This window comes from Drosophila montana, unplaced genomic scaffold (genome assembly GCF_035044405.1).
Source record: "Drosophila montana isolate Dmon_TW-CO22-7 unplaced genomic scaffold, ASM3504440v1 contig_3733_1, whole genome shotgun sequence".
Lineage (NCBI taxonomy): Eukaryota > Metazoa > Arthropoda > Insecta > Diptera > Drosophilidae > Drosophila > Drosophila montana.
In genome coordinates, this window is record NW_026998620.1 from 3,180,861 (window position 1) to 3,202,703 (window position 21,843).

Genomic DNA, 21,843 nt, shown 5'->3' on the forward strand with positions numbered 1-21,843 from the left:
GTTGGTGCTGACAAAGGATATATGTACTTTATGGGATCGGAGATGCTTTCTTCTGTCTTGTTACCCATTTTCAATGGGTTCAGGGTATAAATATGACTCTTAATGCTCATTGCTTCTGTTCTCTGCATGCTGAATACAAAACACAAGCAAGTTATACCAAATCGCTGGAAAATATCTGGTAGTGCTTGGCACTTCAAAAGTAGCCGAAAGGCTTTTTCCAGCGCCGCAAGCGTACATTGCTGGAATGTCTTTCTAAACCTATATTTGTAAATCCGATAGCTTCACTGATTGGACTGGAAAATAACGTTTGAAAATGATAAAATGGTTTAATCGTATATAAATATTTTTAAAAATTGATGCATCAAAGTAGAAAAATGTGAAGCATCTAGACATTGATTATCACAATAGCGTTCTTTTTTATCCGATGCTAAAAACCAATATTAATTAAATATATAATAGTCCTGGGTATAATAAGACAAGTGCCGACTGCAACAGACTCCGTAATACTCGTTCACAGTTCAGCCGCCATCTATGGGAGATTAAACTTTGACCGACTTTCCTGCCCGCCGGGGCTCGAATATTATAACTTTTTGTCTGATATGGATGTACACGAGTATATCTTGCAAATTAAAAATCTGAGTTCATACGGACCACGGTATATTGTGAAACCTTCGAATTATTTATATTATATTAGGTCATATGTACTAAATTTATCTTTAGAATTGGAGCATTTTATTGCATTCTAAATAATATTGTTGGCATAAATTGTTTGTTGCTGACTTCAAATTTGACAAATTGATAGTCGTCATATGTGCAGCAATACTTATGGGTGGATTACAACTCATAGTACGTCATTCATAAGGTTGTCCTGTTCAAGGAACTTTGTCAGAGCATAAGATTATGGCAAAGCAAGGCAATCGTGGTTTATAAATCAAAGTTATGAAAGAATCTTGATAAACTTACATAGAAAACTGAATAAAATGATGATAGGTATTATTAAAATACTCAGCAAATTAATTGTTAACATATAAATATAATTATTACGTAATATTTTAATTTTTTAATGTGAATCGAATATGGCCAAACACCTCTTTAAATGTACTCCTAAAGATTTGGCCTGATGTCATACCAATAAATCAATATCATTATGTTTGGTTAAGAGAAATACCGATGACCAACTTTTAAATAATATAGATGTCCTACATAAAACAAGCTCGTAGCCTTGCCGAAATATTTGGGAAAAATGTATTTTTTACTCTTAATAGGTAATTATGACCCATCTTTATAGCATCGATATGCATATAAACCTTTTTTGAATGTGCTCGCCACATATTAATTTTATAATTTTATATTAATTCTTGTAAAAATTATTGAATAAAAACTCGAAAATTTGAATAACCTAAAACAATCAGACGCAATCGCAGTCGCAGCCCGCTGAAACGCAACAAAAATTCCAAATCGACCATAAAATCGTAGAGCCAAAAGCTTTGTAGGCGGCAAAACACAGTGGCATCAAAGCGATTTCTATGCAAGCGACGCCAAGGCGGCAGTTTTGATTTTATCAGCCTCGAAGATGGATTTGTATAAATAATAAAGATTGGCCCAAGCAGAAGACAGAAGCAATTCGTAACTCGAAGTAGCAGAACCAAATAAACCGTTTACACTAAGATGCGTGCTTTTATTGTGAGTACAAAGGACCTGCAGCTGGCCACAAAAGGATTACCTCATCCCTCTCTTCTTTTTATACTAAAGGTTATGTGTTTGGTGGCCGTTGCCTGCGCCGATAAGCTGGGCTACAACTACCAGCCCGTTGGACACTCCAACCAAGGATTATCCTTCGCCCCTGGCAGCGGAAGCATCAGCGGCGGTAGCTCGCTGGGTGGACTTGGCGGCGGTTTGGATTCCGGCCTCAGCGGCGGCAGCATTGGTGGTGGTTCCGGCCTCGGCGGTCTCGGTGGTCTCGGCAGCATCGGCAACGGCGGTCTGTCCGGCGGATCTATTGATGCTCCAGTCTCTTACAACGCCCCTGCCCCAGCTGCTGAATTGGAGAAGGAGTTCTTCACCTTCACCGCCAACGAACAGGACTTCGATGAGCCCCAATCTTTGGACAAGGTTTCCAGCTCCCTGAACAAGGGTCTGCGTGTTGTCTTCATCAAGGGACCCGAGAACCGTGGTCTGGAGAACGCTGCTCTCGCTTTGGCCAAGCAGGCTGCCCAGCAGGAGACCGCCATCTATGTCCTGAACAAGCAGGCCGATATCGGTGATCTGGCAAACAAACTGAACTCCATCCGCAGCAACACCAACAACAAGCCCGAGGTGCACTTCGTCAAGTACCGCACTCCCGAGGATGCTGCCAACGCTCAGCGCGCCATTCAAGGACAGTACGATCAGTTGGGCGGCTCTTCCAAGGCTCTCGATGGTGGTGTTGCCCCCGCCTTGAACTTTGCTTCCCAGGGTCCAGTGCGTCAGGTGTCCGCCCAGTCTCCTGACAACTCGTACCTGCCCACTTCGGTCTTCCGTCGTCTGCGTCGTTAAATTGTTTTCTAGCTTAAGTACACAATGACGAAAGTAGTGAACTTTATTGTTACCAATTGTTGACTAATGCCTAATCTCACATATAAACCAGAAATAGTAATTTTATAACGAAACATGAAAAGCGTTTTATAATGGGGGTGGAAAAGTAAGCTCCAGTTTGCATGTCTTGAAATTTCAAACTGTCTTTTGATTAATTTTGATTAATTCGAAATTATATGACGCCAAGTTTGGTCACACAATTGTTGGAATTTGGTGACCTTTCCTTTTTTCATGCAAAAATCGTATGAGTATTTATAAAATTGGTATTAACAAGTGCATAGAGTTCTTAAAATAATTTGATTGATTGCACCCACCATAGTAATAATATCCCATTATTAATATTTCCAAAAAAGGGAAAAGCAATACATATAAAGCTCTTAGCACTGACAATAATTTAATACATTAAATATATTTAATAAATTAAATTTCTATTATCAAGTGCATACAGTTCTGAAAATAATTGGGGTAATTGCACCCAGCATAGTGATTATATACCATTATTAATGTTTACAAAAAGGGAAAAGAAATACCATAAGCAAATATTCAAGGAAAATTCCAAGTTCTTAGCACTGAAAATATTTAATATCATATATTAAATATATATTTAAACTCATGAGGCTTAATTAGATCCGTTTTGCTGACAGGTTTCGTGACAAATGAATCTCCTAATAGATCTGAAGGTCGTTCGGTAGTCATAAACTGTTAGTTGACCTGATTTTCATTGTTACCTTGCCGTGTGCCATGTACAATTAGAAAGGAATTTCAAGTGCAACACAGACAAACAAAATGATGAGCTCTTAAGATTTATGTTTGATCAAAACCTGATTTGCTATAAAAACAACAAGAAAGAAAAAAAAACAAATCTAATCATTAATTTTATTGTGCTGACGATCGCTTTTTTGTTGAAATCATTAACAAATATGCGGTTCTGTATACACGAAATATAACGAAAAAGTCTGTCATTTAGGGTTGCGTTAGTCTGAGTCTTATGCATAAATTATAAGCCAATTATGGGTGAATCACGATCGCGAATCACCAATCGGAAACAGACGCGACTGCGTCGACATCGGCGGCTCGATTGAAGCTGCACAAAACAATGTGTTAAATGTGTTAAGAGCGAAATTATGTTAACAGATTAACAACATTCCAAAAACCCGCCGGCCAATCACCAATCACGAATCACCAGTCGACAGTCGCCAGTGATTGTGGTCGTGGTCGTGGTCGTAGTCGTGGTAAGCCTCTTCCGCCAGCAAACGGCGAGCGGATCAAGAAACAGCAAGAAATGGCGCTAGAGAGCGCGACGGTTCAATTCGACTAGATCAACTGGTCTAATTATAGTCGCTGGCAGCGTTGGCGGTATAAAAGCTAAGTTTATATAGACATGGCTAGCATTCTAAAAGAACAGTAGGGGACGGCAAGATGCGCGCTTTGATTGTATTGTGTTTAGTGGCGGCAGCTAGTGCCGGTCGCTTGGGCTATAACTACAGGCCCGGCAGCACGGCTGTGGCTACCGATGGCATTGGCAGCTCTGGCTCAATTGGCACAATTGGCACCAGCGCTGGTCTGGGCGGGCCAGTCAGCTACAGTGCAGCGCCACAAGCCGGCATCCATAAGGAATTCTTCTCTTTCCATGCCAATGAGGCCGACTTTGAGGATCCCGATGCAGCACGCAAAATAGCTGCCGCGGTCAAGAAGAGCGTGCGTGTAATCTTCATCAAGGCGCCCGAGAATCGTGGCTACGAGAATGCTGTTCTCGCCTTGGCCAAACAAGCTGCCGAGCAGCAAACGGCTATCTATTTGCTTCACAGGCAACCCGACCTCAACGAACTGGCCAACAAGTTCAATGCCGTGCGCCAGAATGCCAACGCCAAGCCCGAGGTGCACTTCGTGAAGTATCGCACTCCAGAGGATGCTGCCAACGCACAAAAGGCCATTCAGAGCCAATATGACTCACTGGGCGGCACAAGCCAAAACATCAACGGTGGCGTGGCCAATGCTCTCAACTTTGCATCCCGGTCAGCTGCGCCCGCCGTCAGCGCTGGACAAATCCAGGAGCCCGAAAGCAACTACTTGCCATCCTCAATTCTGCGACGCTTGCGCCATAAGTAGGCGTTTCGTTGAGTTTGAAAAATAATTAGTTAAATTAAAATGTTGATCAATTTATAAAATAAAATTAATAGAGTTTGAACATGATTCAGAAATAATAGAAAACTAAATTTTTATTATTAACATATTTATATTATTTTCTTAGAAATCTATAGAAGTTACGGTGAAAGTTGCAGTCTGATATTCTTTTCAATTGCCTCCAACTTCACCATTTTGGATATGCGGCTTTATCATTATCTCTTCTTTATGGATTGTTTTGGTAGACCATTCATTTGACAGGTTTTTTATTGTTGCCTCTATAAAAGCCCCTATACATACTCCTAATTTAATTATTTTCACAATTTTTTTTTGGCTATTGATAATTCTTATACAATATTTCTTATCAAATTTATAACAAATCTTAACATTAAAAATTATTCTGGTTTGATTTTGACATATATGTGCATTAAGTGATTCGTGATCAACGCACATTGAGAGCTAATTTTCTATATGTGCACACGAAGGCAAAGTTTCCAGCAACAATTGTAACTTGGTTGAAAATTATTGCATGCAACTCTTTTGATTACCATATACTTGGCTTCTCACTTTTCGCAAAATCTACCTCTTCTCAGGTAGAAAACGCAGTTAAAAGTTATATGAGAAAAAAATCACATTATATATAAACAATAGTTGAGATCTGGTTCAGGTACAGGTGGATCTAAATTTCTAAGGGCGGGAAATGGTTTCTTTTTTACCCTCTTGTATGTACATAGTACGGATACAAAGTACATATATCAATATTCAACGATGAACGGAAAACTTGATTGAAGTCAAAATCAACGATTTTTTTTAATTATGGTGCAGTCCAGTCATTTCTTGGGCTGCTTTTTGGGCATCTGTTTTGGTTAATGGATCGGTTCTTAGTACAAAAAATTATTGCATTTTCGGTTCAGTTCAATTCAGGTTGCAACCTTGGTTATCATTTTAGTGAAATGGTATAATGGTATGCAGTTAGTGAACCATCCTAAATAAAACAAATACTTTTGAGGTAACATGTAAGCGAATTTATTAAGCATTATTCAACAATAACTAGGTAATCAGTCAAAGGTCGGTGTCAATATCAATCATATGCTCTAAATCTAACTAGAAATTTAGACACGACGGAAGATCGAGGTGGGCAAGTAAGCATTTTCGGGCGACTTAGCGCTGGCCTGACGCACTGGACCCTGGGAAGCAAAGTTCAGGACGGGGGCAACACCACCGTTGGTAGCGTGGCTGGAACCGCCCAGCTGATCGTACTGTGATTGGATGGCACGCTGAGCGTTGGCAGCATCCTCGGGAGTGCGGTACTTGACGAAGTGCACCTCGGGCTTGTTGTTGGTGTTGCTGCGGATGGAGTTCAGTTTGTTGGCCAGATCACCGATATCGGCCTGCTTGTTCAGGACATAGATGGCGGTCTCCTGCTGGGCAGCCTGCTTGGCCAAAGCGAGAGCAGCGTTCTCCAGACCACGGTTCTCGGGTCCCTTGATGAAGATAACACGCAGACCCTTGTTCAGAGAGCTGGAAACCTTGTCCAAAGATTGGGGCTCATCGAAGTCCTGTTCGTTGGCGCTGAAGGTGAAGAACTCCTTCTCCAATTCAGCAGCTGGGGCAGGGGCGTTGTAAGAGACTGGAGCATCAATGGATCCGCCGGACAGACCGCCGTTGCCGATGCTGCCGAGACCACCGAGACCGCCGAGACTGGAACCACCACCAATGCTGCCGCCGCTAACGCCGGCATCCAATCCACCCAATCCAGCGGATCCGCCGCCAAGTACACCCAGCGAGCTACCGCCGCTGATGCTTCCGCTGCCAGGGGCGAAGGATAATCCTTGGTTGGAGTGTCCAACGGGCTGGTAGTTGTAGCCCAGCTTATCGGCGCAGGCGACTGCCACTAAGCACATAACCTGCACACAAAAAAGATAGATGAGGTAATTCTAAATGATGGTGGTTGCTGTTGGCTCCTGGCTACTTACAATGAATGCACGCATCTTGAATTCTTTAACTTTGACTGTTCGGTTGTGTCTGACGTTTGGAGCACCAATGGATCTACTATTTATACGAAACCCTCAAAACTGTGTCACTCGACTGCGCTCAAGTTCATGCAGACATCGAGCCACGGTGGTCGCTGCTGCTGCTGCTGTTGTTGTTGTTGTTGTTGCTGTTATGGCTGATACGGTGTAGTTGTTGTTGTTACTGCGGCGGCGGCGGCTGCGGCTGCGAAACGAAGCATTTAGCAGTAACTTCTTTTGCTGCTTTTGTCTATTGAATTGATATCGAGCCCTGAAAGACGAGCCAAAGCGATAAAAACAATGCCAGCAATGTCAACATCGCAGCGCATAGCATAGCTCCGATATGTCGGCCCATTCCTGCAAATATTGCTGTTGGCATTATGCAAATGGGTCGCAGCCCTTGCTCAAGAGCCAACCGAAGGCGAGACTAGGGCCAGTCCAAGCCGCAGCAAAGGCTCATCAGCAAAACGAGTTTACACTATTTTGTGATATGATCATGGTTTTAATAAAAGAAATTATTTCCTTTATACATATTTGTATGCAAAAAAAAAAAATGTTGGTTAGATGCCGATCGATGTTGATACCGATTTTGGATTGGCGGCGCATCAAAACAAGTTCGAGGCGATATTTAAAATTCCCAGTTGGGTTAAGTATACATTTTGAGTTTGTTTGGTGCAAAGATTTCTAGTTTGGGAATACCCAATCGATTATGGCGTCTGGTTTGCTATGAATTTAAATCTTTGCTGTATTATTTGGCGAGGGACACCAAAAAATTTATCAAGTTACATTCGAAGGAATGTGCGTGTTAAGCGAAACAATGGCCTCAATATCTATAAAATAATCGTAGCCGCAAATAGATATCAATTTTCAAATCTTTTGACATTTTTTGCGCATCCGTTTAGCCCTCAATGTTGCTTGCTGTTGGCCTGTCAGACAGTTGGCCAAAATAGATGCCATAAACTTAACAAGCGTTGCGACCTTGAGGTTTTTACTGTTCGTCACCTGGAGCTATGCTACGGTAATCAGCTGGCGCCAGGCGACGACCATTTAATCTGATCAGCGATTATCACGTTTTCATCATGCTTTATTGATATCATAAAAATTATTGTTTTTGACTCTTGGATCCCTGCTATAGATAAATAAATGCCAACAACATATTTGATATTGAATCAATTTGCATAATTAAGTCTGTTCAGCATTAAAATTCGAAAGATCCACAACTGAGATAACTGAATAGTTTTGCAAATCGATGGCGCCTCATAGATGCATATCATGGATAAGTTTAACTATGAGTAATCGCAGCTCAGCCTGCTTTGCATATAATAACTACAATCGAAACAAACTTTGAATTTACTCGAATATTTTTCTAATAAAACCATCTGATAGTTTAAGCCCCTATTAATTGATTCTTGAAATTCTCTTGTGAATCTCATCAATTTCCCTTTCCATTCATGACTTAACTGATGCTGGTTGTTTTTGTTGTTGTCCGAGCTGAATGTGGCGTAGCTTCAGAAGTTGTCAATCAAGATTCGGAGCCTAAGCCACAGCCTAAAACCAAAAATAATTTGTCTTCGTTTTGTTTATGGCTCCACCCAGACCACTAAGTTGTGCGGCCAGCTGCTCTGCTCGGCATTTCGGCGTCTCGGCTGCTGGCGGTGCCACCGCCTATCGCTGGTGGCAATGTCATATGCAAACGAAACAAATGTAAACATATTAAAATAAACTAGCTACAATTTCAAGGTCTCGGGCGCCACACGCTCATAAAGATGCACGCAGCAGCAACATAAAAACCAAAACACAAAAACCCAAAGAATATATAAAATAAATTAAAGAAACAGTCAGTCAACAGCAGAGCACGCCGCACGCACAACAACAATTGATAAGAGATAAACAAAGTGCGTCCAGGCCCGGCATCCGACTGAGAACAAAGTTTTATGTTAACGCCCCACGGGCCAGATGGGTCAATAGTTCTGTTTATTTATACAAAACACTTTTCAAATCTGCGACACAGTGAGAGCACAGCCACGACCTGACTCTATAAGCAAAATATGCATAAAAATAATCATAATTTCGTGTCCTTTTTGCCTTAGTCAATATTTTGCAGCGTCAACGTGAGCGGAGCTTTTGATTTGCCTTGGTGTTAAGAAATATTATAAAGCTATAAATTAGAGCATTAGTTAATTCTCGAAATTATCAAGTTTTTTTTTTTTAAAAAAATTGGAAATCTGTGCTCGTCAGTTAGTGCCAGTTTAACGTGTTTGGTTAGTTCTTTCTTCGAATTAGCATAAATGTTTGTGCTGCCAGTTAAGGACTTTTTTCTCAAATATTTCCGCATGCCACAAAGTGTTAAACATTATGGCAGTAGACTTAAAGAAATGCAAATTTGTCAAATTTGGCATGCAAATAAATTATGTCAATTATTGCAAGCCGCAAAAAAACCCAAAATTAACAAACGAGAAGTTAAGCTTAAAAAAAATCCAATTTTAATAACTCGTCACCTAAACGAAAAAAATATCAAAGCAAATTATTGCCAATTTATTAGACTCTGGCCAATTTATTTATCAATTTGCCATAACGGTCAAAGCGTTTTGTGTAAGCAATCAAATATTGACGACACCAGCTGCTGATTTGTTGACAAATAAACGTAAAATTATTTATCTAATACATACGCATAATAAATGAGATTAAGACATGTACCAAGAACCATTTAATGGTAGTAAATCCAGCGTAAAAATACCACAACAAATTGAGCAAAAGGTAAAAGAAAAGGACATGCCCTATGCACGGATCGATACTCAACTGATGCACCCTGCTGTTATAGGGATAGAGCACAAAAAAGCGTCAAAAGTGCGCACATAAATTCGCAGCTTATTGTGAGCGTCGCAGCGCCCACAAGTAGGCAATAACTTATTTTTGTAGCCTGGATAAGGACGCGTCTTAGGCTTAGTCACAGCTAAGAACATTTGAGTACATAGTACAGGGTGCACAGCGTATATATACAGGCGGCCCGACTGACACTTGTGCCCTGCTTTTTATTTTAATTGCAAACATGCCTACATATAATGCCCACGCATAATGTCCTCGTCGTCCTGTAGCGACGCGGCTGCTTTTTCAAACTCGTTTGCGAGTAAGGACAGTAGCTAAACAGCACTTTACGAGCACTGGCAGAAGCAGCACCAACAACAATGACAACAACAACAACAACAATGACAACAACAACAAGGCTATAATGACAACAACAACAACATTGACAGGCACCGAGCAACTTTTGCATGTGCAAATTGTCGTTTAATTTATTAAGCAGCGAACGCGACGGCTTTTAATATAAACATACATACACTAATTACACACACACACACACACACACACACTCGCGTACTTGTGCGAATGTGCTGTAATTAGAAAATAAAGCACCCACTCTCTCTCACATACACACACCTACATACATATGCACGCTGTCATAAATATGGCCCACAGTGCGTATGTGTCATGAAAGACCTAGAGCGAGCGCAGTAACAATAAAAATAGAAACAAGATGGCATAACTAATCTGCCAGCTGAGCGTCGCCTAAGGTTGCTGCATTTGGCCGTTGGCCTCTGGCCGAAAACGGGTTAACAAACTAAGACAACTTTTGGCTTCGACTATCACCTGGTTTGTTGGCCTTTCCGAGGCGCGCACACCCGCTATGAATTTGATGGCCAGATTGAACTTGAAGTTGTAGCCAAATCTGATTTGCATTTATAATGAATTCGATGCGTTAACCGAACTACGGAGCAATCGTCCACACTTTTGCATCATAAGAGTCAAAGTTTTCGAAAGTGAACAGTAAGAACAAGCAGGAAAAGGCGAGAGTTCACGACTTTGAGGTGCAAAAAATCTATTCAAATTAACATACCCAGTTTCTTCTTTACTATTAGTAGTACCCACGGCTGATCCCCGTAAGGTTACAGGTACATCTCACCCTGACTGTCACATGCATATCAACAGAAATAAATGAAAATGTTTTGTGATTCTACAGCTTACCCTTTGGTTACCCCTTTAATGGCTATAACATAATTTTAAACTACCTCAAACAGTCCAAATTTAATTGTTTTTATGTCAGTTGCAGTTGAATTAAATGCGGTAAATTAAATGATATAATTTTCAAATATTTCCAGTTAAATTTATTGTCAAATTGTGTAAGCATGGCCCCACATTGGTCTAAAATATTATTGTTGCATTTTATTTACTTGGCTGGTATTATTCTAATTACATAACGAATTCACGCTGTGTCAGCTCAATTACCAACTGCCCCCACTGTGAATTTTCATTGTTTGTCTGTTGACTGTAATATGGATTTTATGCTAGGATCTTGGCAAGTGCTTTGTTTAATGTTTTGGGTAGACAACTATACGGCGAGTGAAAGTACACGGTGCGTATGCTTGATGCGGGCTCGCCTGCGACTGGCAAACGGTCGTATTGAGTATTTTTGCTCCATGCTGTTGTTGACTATGTGGACCGCCCACAGTTGCTGTTTATGCGCCGTACATGACAATGAGTTCAGACTTTATTCCCATCCAGGACATAACGCGCCTTGGCCGCACTCGTCACGTCTACAAGCTGTGGGCGAGCAGACGGACATGAACCCAAACCCGAAGCCAACTGCGGGGCATATTAAGTGCTGCCATCATGTAGTTATATCAAAAGTGACTTTGGCACGTGTGCCGTTTGTCTGTCTGTCCGTTTGTCTCGCTGCTTGGCATCAGCATCCCCTGCTAGCCATTTGATGAGCAGCCGATTTTAGGTGAGCCAAAATGGAAAAACTAGCAAACGATGTAATAACAATTCCTGAAACGCTCCAAACACTTTTCTAGTTGATGCTGCAATATTGATCTTCGCGAGGTTTAATCAATCAGCAAAACGTTGCACGTGCTTATCTCGGACCAACCGCACGGCTTCTAAGCCTGGATAATTTATGAGCCTGGTCAGTGGCAAATAAATGGAAATCGTGGCTTAACCAGGCTTACTATTGGAAAATTCATAAATGGCTTGCAAAGGTTGTCATACTTTGATGACCCAGGCCGTTAAAGTAGCAAATGCCAAATACTTTTTCGATTTTTTTCTTCTCTTTTTTTTTGTCATTTTTGGTTTTGTGCGTACGTGAGCAGGTGACAGAGCTGTCAGTGGATGTTGCCCGCACCCCCAACACGCTGACAGTTATCTATGCAGCCAAAGTATATTGCGAGAGCAGGCATGGAAGGCATGGCAGGCATGGCATGTATGGTTGGATACTTCTTGCTCTATCAATAAGCTTCGCCCAGGGTCACAGTTGGCTTCAGCGTATTTTAGCGTGCGTCACGTTTCAAATTTATTACGCAAAATATTTTTCAATTTAGCGCGCCTTCCTTGTCTATGTCCGTAAACACCTCGCCGCGACAGCGCTGACATTAGGCAGGCGCCACATGCTGACAACACATTTCAGTTTAAGTGGAGGTCAAATCGACAGAAAGCAGGAAGGAGAAACTGCTGCAGAATGATGACGCTTTAATTGACACAACAACTACTTCCGAATGAAACAACACTCTTAATTTGAATGCTCAACTTATATTAAAGAGAAATCTAAATTATATTCACTTAGCCCAAACGGTTAAATATATAAATTATCAAAATTATGTTCACTTAAGTAATTGTTAATAATTTAACATGTTCAGTCAGAAAAGTGTCTATTGTTCTCTCTTTAACTCGAATCACTTAAATAACACAAGTATATATATTGTTGATTGTATTTACACTTAAAATAAAAGTTAAGAAATATATATACCTAAAAACATGAATATCATGTAACGATTTGTTATCATCAAGCCTTTATTTCTATAGCTGCCGTTGGTCATAATTTTTAGTTACTTTCAACTTTAAAACTTTCAAATATTTTAAAGCTGCCTCGGGCAGAAAATAGCTGTCTAAGTGATCGAGATATTGAGGAAGCTATGTAAACGATGAAAGTTCGCATTTGGTTATTTTTAGTAAAGTATATAATGTAGTCTAAATGTTGCTCTTCGCCAAGGTTAAAAGTTTTACAGCCTTTAAGTGGCAGGTTTTGCGGTTTTCAGCCAATTTTTGGCTAATGTAGCAAGCACAAAACCCCATGCTCTACCATTGTGAGATTGTTAGGAAAAGAAAACCAGAGCTCAGCCCACTTCAGAAGGTATGTGTGTGTGTATGTGTATGTGTATGCGTATGTTTGTGTGGATGTATGAATAGGTGTTGCTTCAGCGAACGCTTATCAATATTGGCACAGTTAGAGGGCGCGATTTTTTTGGGGACTGCCTGAAAGGCAAATAAGAAATTCCAAAGTAATCAAAAACTCATTGTGTTGCCTTCTCGCTCTCCCTTGTGCCGGGCGGCGGCTTGGCAACTATATTTTTATGGCCTTGCTTTGGTTATTGCAAATTGCAAAAGCAAAACGCCTTCGCACACATTGCCACTTAACTTGGCATTCAATTGGCGTTAAGCTTTCCCTAACACACACACACACACACCCACACACATACGTACAAAAAGAACAACAACAACAACAACGGCAGCATTGAGTACAATAAGCACGCCTAACGCGTTTGCCACGCCTCGGAAAAGTTTTTTAAAGAAATTTTCCTTTTGTAGCAAGAAGATTTTTATGTTTATAGTGGGCGCAGCAGCATTGACACTTGTTACAAGTAGCCACAATGCCATTCTGTATTTTGTTTTTGGCTGTTTTTTTTTTGGTTTTTTTTTTTTTCATTTTTGTATTTTATTATTTTGTGTATTTTCTCTGGTCGTTGAAGCGCTTTTCTATTTATTTATATGAAAACTTTGGCTGGCAATTTGCAAGTACATAAAAGAAATTTATTTTATGCGACGCTATTTTGTAAAGTAGCCACTTAAACTTAAAGCGTGGCAAACACCAACACCCACACCCCCACCCCCACTCCCGCACTTGACCCCTCTCTCTGGCTGTACGTGACGCTGGCAGGTTTAATAAGAAGTTTAAAAATGCGTTGCCTGCTTATGGGCGCCGAAACGCGCGCGTCCCGTAATGAAACATCCGCTTGTCAGACTGAAAGATAAAGCCTCAAAATTTATTGCTCGCCGTGAATATTGCAGCTGTGATTGCGCTCGTATTTGTGTCATTTGAATTTGATGTAGCTTCAAGTATTTGATAAGTGAAAGCGCCAGATTGACAGACGGTAATGACTTTATTAATGGCAGCTGAGACTTATTGCGACTTACTTTCCGACAACGAAAATGCCTGTCTAAGGAATTCTCTACACGAAATTCGCACTTCGATTGCTCAACCTGCTAGTCGTTAGGCACTTTGGGATTGTGCCTTTAAGCGCAAGGTAAATAAAAATTTATTGATCCAAGCAATTAGCGCTAATTGAGTAAATAAACAATATTTCAGCATGCGTTCTGCCACATAAAAATAAAGCTAATGACCGAACAATGACACCAAATTGTCTGCCTCTGTAACCGTTCGTATCTGTGTCTGTGTCTGCAATTTTGTTGCTGTGTCTGAAATGCCATTAAAGAATATACAACAAGGGAAAACAAAAAAAATAAAGAGCATCATTAAGTTTTGCAACTGTTTCAATTATCTCAAAATTTCAAGCAAGCATTGCGCATACGCCCCATGTACTGATGAAATTTAAGTCAATCCACAAGAAAAACTCAAGCGATGGCTCTTTAGAGCGGTGCCTGTCATAAATGCCACTAAATCAGAACTGAAAGTCGGTTGCACTGCTTGGGGCTTGTACTCATCTCGAGTTGCCGCAAACTCCACTTGTCCAGACTCGAGCTGGACACACATTGATATATTTTATGTGCGTGCCGGGCCGGGCCGAGCTGAGCTGGAGCATGACAAGCAAGCAATGTGCAGAGAAATGGCAAGTACAAGGGGGCGTAGTTTATGTGCAGACATGGACAGCAGATTGAGAGACAAACAGGCAAACTGGTGAATCGAATCAAAGCATTCCTTAAAGCATTCTCTAGGCGACGAGGTAGCTCTCTATGTTCTGTTTATAATGCAGAGCAGAACTTTGCGGTTGCTCAATTTAAAAAATACACCAAAATTACTACAAAATGAATTTTTATGATATGCAAATGTGTGTGGAAAGTGTGTGTGCGTGTGTGTACGTCTGTGTGTGCGTGTATATGTGCACGCAATGCGCGGACAGGGTCCAGCACACGCGGTCATATGCAAATTTCCATTAAAATTTCAAGCATTGCTGTGCGAGTCGTCAATTTTATATCTCAGGGCCACACTCCGAGCGATTGATTGAGCTCTGCTTCCGCCCCCCCAATCGCAACTCTCAAAGATGGCTCACCAGGTGGGCGTGCTATGCCTAGTCTGTCAGTTGTGTGCGCACCTGGAGGAAAATATTGCGCATAAAATAAAGAATCACTACGCACATAAAATGTGTGTAAGTGCTGCGCACTTTCGTTACATGCAGGCGCTTCAAAATGCTTCTCACAACCACTCAGACACACCGACGATAAGAGCCAGGGGAATAAACCCTACAATGTGACTGTTAAGTGCGGAATATTGCCAGGGCTTTTAATGCGTGACGCTAGTTGACAGTTTGCAGGTCTTAGACTTGAGCACAACAATTCGAATTCATATTAATGATAATTCAAATAAAAGAAGTGTTGAAATAATAACAATTACAGCATTCTTAGTTTTGGTTCTCCTTGTTTTTGTTCCCAAATTGTTTTATTACTTAAGATAAATATTGCGTATTTTGTTTGCCTATTATTTATGTTGAAATTAATTCTAAAAATATTTAACATGGAATATTATCGTGTTTAGTGATATCGTAAAAAGACGTTCTTAAAAATATATATGAGTATATGTTGTATAGTCGTTAGGCTAAAAAAAGCCAAGTTAGTTTTATATGCAGAGTATTTTTTCTCATCCATGATGTCATGTAAATGACAGCAATTAGGGTAGTTGCCAGCCTTGACACAACCGCATTTCAAAATAAAAGTGAATTTATGAATCACATTATTTTGCACAAGGTGTCAACTGCACACAAGGCCAGCTTTAACTGGCTATTGTAGCACATTTTCCTGACCGGAAGCTGCTAAAAATGTTGTTGGTGAATGTGTTTTGTGGGACGTCAAGCGCAGCTGCATGCAATTAAAAATAATTAAAAGCCAGGTGCTGGGCATAGCTATGAAATATCTGGCACGAACTGGCCCTGCCCCAAATGCAGGATACATGCCTTCGAGTCGACGGCACATGCGGAATGTAGCCAAGCAATGGCCACGGCCACGCCCACACCTACGCTGAGGCCCCTGTAACCACAGCTCCAACAATCTTGAGGTACGGAAAACAAATGAATTTCATTTCCGGCAAATTTGTAGCAAAGCAAAAAGATTGCTCGCCGCAAATGCCAGCGACGAAAACTATGAAAATTGCTCAACTTAAGTTCTCTGACAACTTATTTGTTGGCAGCGCGTCGCCGCGCTGTAAAAGCCGCAACTAATTACAACAAAATTGTCATTAGTTTCAACTTGTCGGCCGCACAACGAGCAAAGTTTTTGTTCATGTTTTGCCACTTAGTCGTTGGATCGTTGCAAAGGGCGGGTATGGGTTTTCGCTGCGGCAGCGACGCCTCAGCTATTGCCATTTTTTTTGCGCGTTTCCGTTTCCGCTGCCGATGCGCAGCCGTTTGGAACAGTGCCAGCGCAACATGCACTTGACTTTAATGGCAGCGACGGCAACGAAACGAGGCGAGAGCAACGGATACATTTATAGAGTCGTGCAGCCGGTATCCTGCAATTGAATAGCCGCCCCTGTGTCTGACTGGCAACAGTTGGCATTGACCATATTAGCGTGCCTGTGCCTGTGCCAGTGCCAGTGCCAGTGCACGGTAGGAGGAGGCGGAGGCGAAGGTGCAGACGGCAACGGCTAGTTGACAAATGAATTATGTTTCCGAGGAGGTGCAACAAGTTATGAATTCTTTGTTCTCTTGCCATGTGCCACTTGGCCCTCAAACATAATAAATTTTAATCCACTTTTCTGAAATGCGATTACTTAAACGACAAGTACAAGCAACTGCAAATCGTGTGCATTATCTTCATATATAAATTGATTGGCTGATTGTTGATAAACGCAAAGACCAAATCCTGAGAACAGGGAAGTTAGTTAGGGTTAAAAAAGATTCCAGCCTTCTTGTTTGGGTGGACAAAGTTCCAATTAGCATCCGATCAGAAGTAACCTTGCTCTATATAATAACTTGATGAATACGTGTTTCACCGATTTGATAATTGCACCCAGAGCTTTGGGAAATTAGTGGAAAACGATTGATTGCAGTTAGTTTGTTTACCATTCAATCGACTTAAAGCTTATAGTCTGCCTGAAGCCAATCAGAATTCTTCTCTATATTTTCGACAAAGTACCATTTGTTCGTCCATTTAATGTCAGGATACATTTGAATCATTTACTTACATTTTTGGTACTGAATATGGTTGTGTAATTTGCGCCAACTTCATGAATATACAATGCTGCTAATGGCCTACTCCTGTCCACCACGCAATCTATTAATTATTATTGGATATAATTGCTTATAACCAATCTATAACAAACGAAATCGTAAACATCAAAAATGTCATGTCCACTCAGATCGTAGTGGACATGGCCGATTCATTGTCCCCGTTGGAGCCCAATCAATCAACTAAGTAAATTGAATGAATATGAAGCTCATTAATGCACTCGTTGCTTATATGCATTCTCCTTCTTATAAACTGTCTCGCATTACTTGCACCAGTAAAATAAACTTGTGTTTTATATTAATCAAAACACATATGTTCTTACTTTAATTGGTTAAAAATTTCCTTCTTCTTAGGGGCTCCAATCCTAAACGATATTGTCAGTATACTGAAGCTTACCAAAATTTGCTACTCAACCGACCATTGTAATAAACCAAAAATATCAAATCAAAAGAAAAAACTTATTCATTATTGTTTACTTCCCTTCATTTCCATTTCGATTTTTTTTATTTTTGCCTTTGTGAGAATAATAACACCTTAACTAAACATATATACAAATGGGCAATTGCTGCCGAATTTGAATGGGCGATTTCTTTATTATTAGTCCGATGCTCAGAAACCTAAGGGAATGTACTTTTGTATGGCTGTAATGTTTTTGGATGGTTTTTTGGGCTGTGTCTTGGTCACCGTGGGTGTCTATTTCTTTTCGCGGAAACGATATAGTATAATAATTTCATAAAGTAAAATTTCATCAGCCATGTTATTTAGGTAATTCTCTGAATAGTTTTTGCAACATAAAAAATACGTTGCATTTATTTAATTTAATTTTCCCTTTGTCTCGCTCGCTTTAATATTTTAGATGACAGCGCTCACTCGATCAAGATGATTTATTTTGCTGCTTCCCAAGTTTCGCGGCAAATGGAGTTGCGGACGGAAGCAGTGCGTTTATCTGCAAGCAGCCCGCACAGCACATTGTGACCCATATAAGAGTACTTTAAGACACGGAAGTGGGTTAAGAGTTTGCAACTGGAGGCATCCAAAATCAAACAAAAAGTTTAGATGTTGAAAAATGGGAACAGCGGCTGCTGCTTACACAGCAAAGCATTGTCTTTGCCCCGAGTAGGCACCAGTTGCAAAACTTCTTTCATCTTTGCTGAGGCCCGCGTGTGAACTTACGACGCACTGAGTACAATCCATCATTGCGTGCAACGAACGGCGGGGTACGGAGTCATCACCATAGAGCAGCAGCAGCAGCAGAGCTCGATCCGCTTCAAGAGAAGCGCCGAACAATATTTTTCAATTTTCTTCAGCAATCGAGCGTTGATAACAAACTAATGCTGGTTGCATTTAAGTTGTTGCAGGAGCTGGAGCTGAAAGTGAAAAACGGCAGCTCAACTATTCCTGGCCACGACAAAGATGCCATTTGTATGGGCTGAATAGAATATTACGTATACGTCATGTACGCCAAGTTGCACAGATTCCTGTTTGATGAGGAGTAAGACAATTGGCACAGCTCAAACTTTGCCAAAAAAAACATACGCACACAGAAGTGCACTATCTGTGTTCATAAATAAATACAAAGCCTTTTGTATGCTGAGTGTGGATATTATATTCTTGGAAAGTCTTTGTAAATTGTTCACATTAAAAAGCCACAACTGCTGGTATAGTTAATAAATGTCACAGGCATGTTATTTAATGCTTAAGCTGCACTTGAGACCGTAATTAAATTAATTTCAGAAAATTTGTAAAAGTAAAATTTAAATATGTTGTTTGAACTGACAGTCACAAGCTGTATGGCAATCGCAATTTATTGGTATTATTTTATAGTATATTAATGTGAATTAAATGCCAAAAGAAAAAGGAAAATTAATAAAAAATTTTATAAAAATGAAAATATCACATGACGCTTAAAATGATTTAAAGGCGGATCCCTCGCACTACAACCCAATAATCCACATTAAACGAGCAAAAGGACAAACTGCCAAGAGCATCCACTGCCAGGCTAAATAACCACATGTTCGTCATCAGCTCTGGGCTTTGGCCTTTTCATGAAATGGCTTTTGTTGTTGCCAGAACGTTGCGTTTATTAATGAGCGCACGTCACTCAATCTGCCACATGCGGCACGACAGCACGACAGCACGACAGTACGACAGCATCGTGCTGCAAGTGGCCCTAGCAGATCATCACTGTACGCTGTTCTGTCCTGTTCTGTTGTGCGCAGCATCCTCATTTGAATCTGTGGTGGTCCACGATAATCGGTTTGTGTTAAATATATGCAAATTGTGCCCGCAATGCTGCAGTTGCCAACCAATTTAATCTGATTTTTTTTCCCCAGTTGCTCTTGTGATGGCGCCGTCGATGAAGTGCCTGAATGCCAACTATTGGCTTATCCAACTGAACATACAAATATAGTATGTATGTATATGTGCATGCAGGCAAATTAATTAACTGAAGTTCAGCTTGGCTGGAATGCAATTCAAGAAATTTAATATGGCGTAATTGAAAGATATTTCACAGGAGATATTTTGGTTAATGATTGTTTTTCACGTCTATAAATTTCATCATACAACAATTTCAATTTAATTGAAGCTTTAATTTGCAGATATTTTTTTTTAATTTAACATGTAGTTTGGCTCGAAAGGCCCTATTTAAAGTAGAAAACATTAAACATTATGAAAAGTAAAGAGTTAGTTTCTTTTATATGTGGTTTGGTATCTTTTTATATCACTTTTATGGCATCTTCAGTTAACGAAGATGGAATCTGTTGTTTTTCTTCTAATCAAATATGATTATCAGTGTATGTTATAGAAGTTCACCCTGTTAGGCATACGTAATTCTTCAAATCTTTGACTGTATTAGCAACTTTGCTAAATGAATTTATAACAAATGATTATTATTACTATTGTTCCTTTCCATGCGCCCTTGCCACGTAACAAGAACCACAACTCCTCTTACCCTGCTACTGCTACCTCTGCCCACCGTAAAACTATGCTCAACAACTGCACAAGCACGAATAAAGTTCAACCCTGTGGTGCCAGTGGCTACCTTTGGCAATGGTTGCACCACGTTCCAGGATTTTGGCTGAGATCTTTCTGGTTATATTGGTCTTTGCTCTTCGACTGCACTTAAAGCACCGAAGTTCGTTAATGCGAATACGTGAGCGTTGTTCAGATTCGCAGACACTAACTGAGGCAACACCTGCTACGAGCTTCCTATTCGTTCATCGATACGGCAGGACCTCGTTGTGCCACAAAACTAAAACAGCAACAACAACTAGAACAACAATAGTAGCGTCAATCTGTCTGTTTTCATTTCAACTCTCGTAATTCAAATGCCGGGCAAACTCCCGTCTCATCGTGGATATGCGGACTTCGATATGACAGACACCACACCTTATATAACCCGAGGCGGGTGTCATTGTTAAGAGCACGCCTACTCCGCTGGTGGCCAGCAATTGTACCGAGCCTCCGAACGTAGATAGTAGCTGGGACAGCATTAATAAATTCAGCACGTACTGGGCCCTCCATATAAATCTGTTTCGAGCATATCCCTATCCTTGAAAATTGCAATTACACACCAGCAGCAGCAACAGCAGCAGCAGCAGCCGCCAGAGCGACGCCAAGTCAAGACAGCCGAGCTGGGCAACAAGGTTAAGCAAGCCAGAGTCTAGTGCTAAAGCAAAAAAAGAGCCTCCAACACCAGCAAAAGCAACGCATTCCAGGCTTTGAAACAAAAAATAAAAACCGAAGCCCATGCAAGGCTTCCAGGTTAGGATACGTTTTCGTATTTCATCGATGGGGATGGGGTGGAGTCCGATGGCGACGAGTCTGTTGCCGTCGACGACGACGGCGAACAGTACCCTGGGGATGTACCCCACACGCACAGCCAGCTAATAAAGGCAGCTGCCTTTTGGATAAGCCACACACGGATAAAGTTGGCCCTTTTAGGGGCAATGTTTTTGTCCTGCCAACTGCAACAGTTTCCGTGGCATTCCAGCGCACGCGCACAGCAGTTGCTGCCTGCAGCAGCGAACAGCAACAGGCTAAAACAAAATGAAAGAATCTTTAGCTGCAGCAACAATAACAACAACAACAACAACAACATCAGGGAACATCGCACGGCGGCTTTTAGCTGAGCCACGAGGCGCAATCTAAATTGCAGGACGAGCATTGCATTTTTATGTGCTGCCAGAGCTGTCAAACTGCTTGTTCATTGTCCTTGTACTCTTGCAACGCATTTTTATAGAGTACTCCATCCATATATTATGTAAGCGTAGTATCGAATTGGAGGAACAGAAAGCGTATATAGCAGCTAATTTATTTCATATCTGCAATAAGCTTTAAAATGTATGCATAGCAAATCTTAACAACCTGCCTGTTATCGGTATTGAAGAACTATGATTATAGCCTGATTCTTTTTATAGAGCTGAATGATTCAGTAGCAAAATTTTGGTAAGATATGGCTCATATATTATGAGCATAGTTAAACTAATAACTGACGGGTTTGGTCAAGTTATCTACAATAACAAAAGTAGTCCAATACTGATTAAATTTCGCTTATATTTTAATATAAACACAATGAAACTTATAAATGCTGGACTCGGACAAGATATCTTGATAAATAAGA

General features: G+C 40.7%; 3 protein-coding genes across 3 annotated transcripts; 2 read left to right on the forward strand and 1 right to left on the reverse strand.

Moving 5' to 3' along the window:
* Window positions 1–1,025: 1,025 nt before the first annotated feature.
* LOC135436455 (pupal cuticle protein 36a-like) lies at window positions 1,026–2,641 on the forward strand. Its single transcript, XM_064694048.1, has 3 exons — window positions 1,026–1,265; window positions 1,413–1,683; window positions 1,753–2,641. The coding sequence occupies exons 2-3, from the start codon at window positions 1,669–1,671 to the stop codon at window positions 2,533–2,535; spliced, it is 798 nt and encodes a 265-aa protein (XP_064550118.1). The 5' UTR covers window positions 1,026–1,265; window positions 1,413–1,668; the 3' UTR covers window positions 2,536–2,641.
* Window positions 2,642–3,827: 1,186 nt separating this feature from the next.
* On the forward strand, window positions 3,828–4,683 carry TwdlP (TweedleP). Its single transcript, XM_064693949.1, has one exon. It carries the CDS (start codon window positions 3,994–3,996, stop codon window positions 4,681–4,683), a length of 690 nt encoding a protein of 229 aa, XP_064550019.1. The 5' UTR covers window positions 3,828–3,993.
* A 1,074-nt stretch (window positions 4,684–5,757) lies between these two features.
* Window positions 5,758–6,859, reverse strand: LOC135436369 (keratin, type I cytoskeletal 10-like). The gene is made up of 2 exons (XM_064693948.1): window positions 6,675–6,859; window positions 5,758–6,605 (listed from the first exon to the last, which is right to left on the reverse strand). Exons 1-2 carry the CDS (start codon window positions 6,687–6,689, stop codon window positions 5,811–5,813), a joined length of 810 nt encoding a protein of 269 aa, XP_064550018.1. The 5' UTR covers window positions 6,690–6,859; the 3' UTR covers window positions 5,758–5,810.
* Between the last annotated feature and the right edge of the window lie 14,984 nt (window positions 6,860–21,843).

Excerpts from the sequence above, each read along its gene's own strand:
- TwdlP (XM_064693949.1), top strand. The coding sequence starts at position 3,994 with ATGCGCGCTTTGATTGTATTGTGTTTAGTGGCGGCAGCTAGTGCCGGT.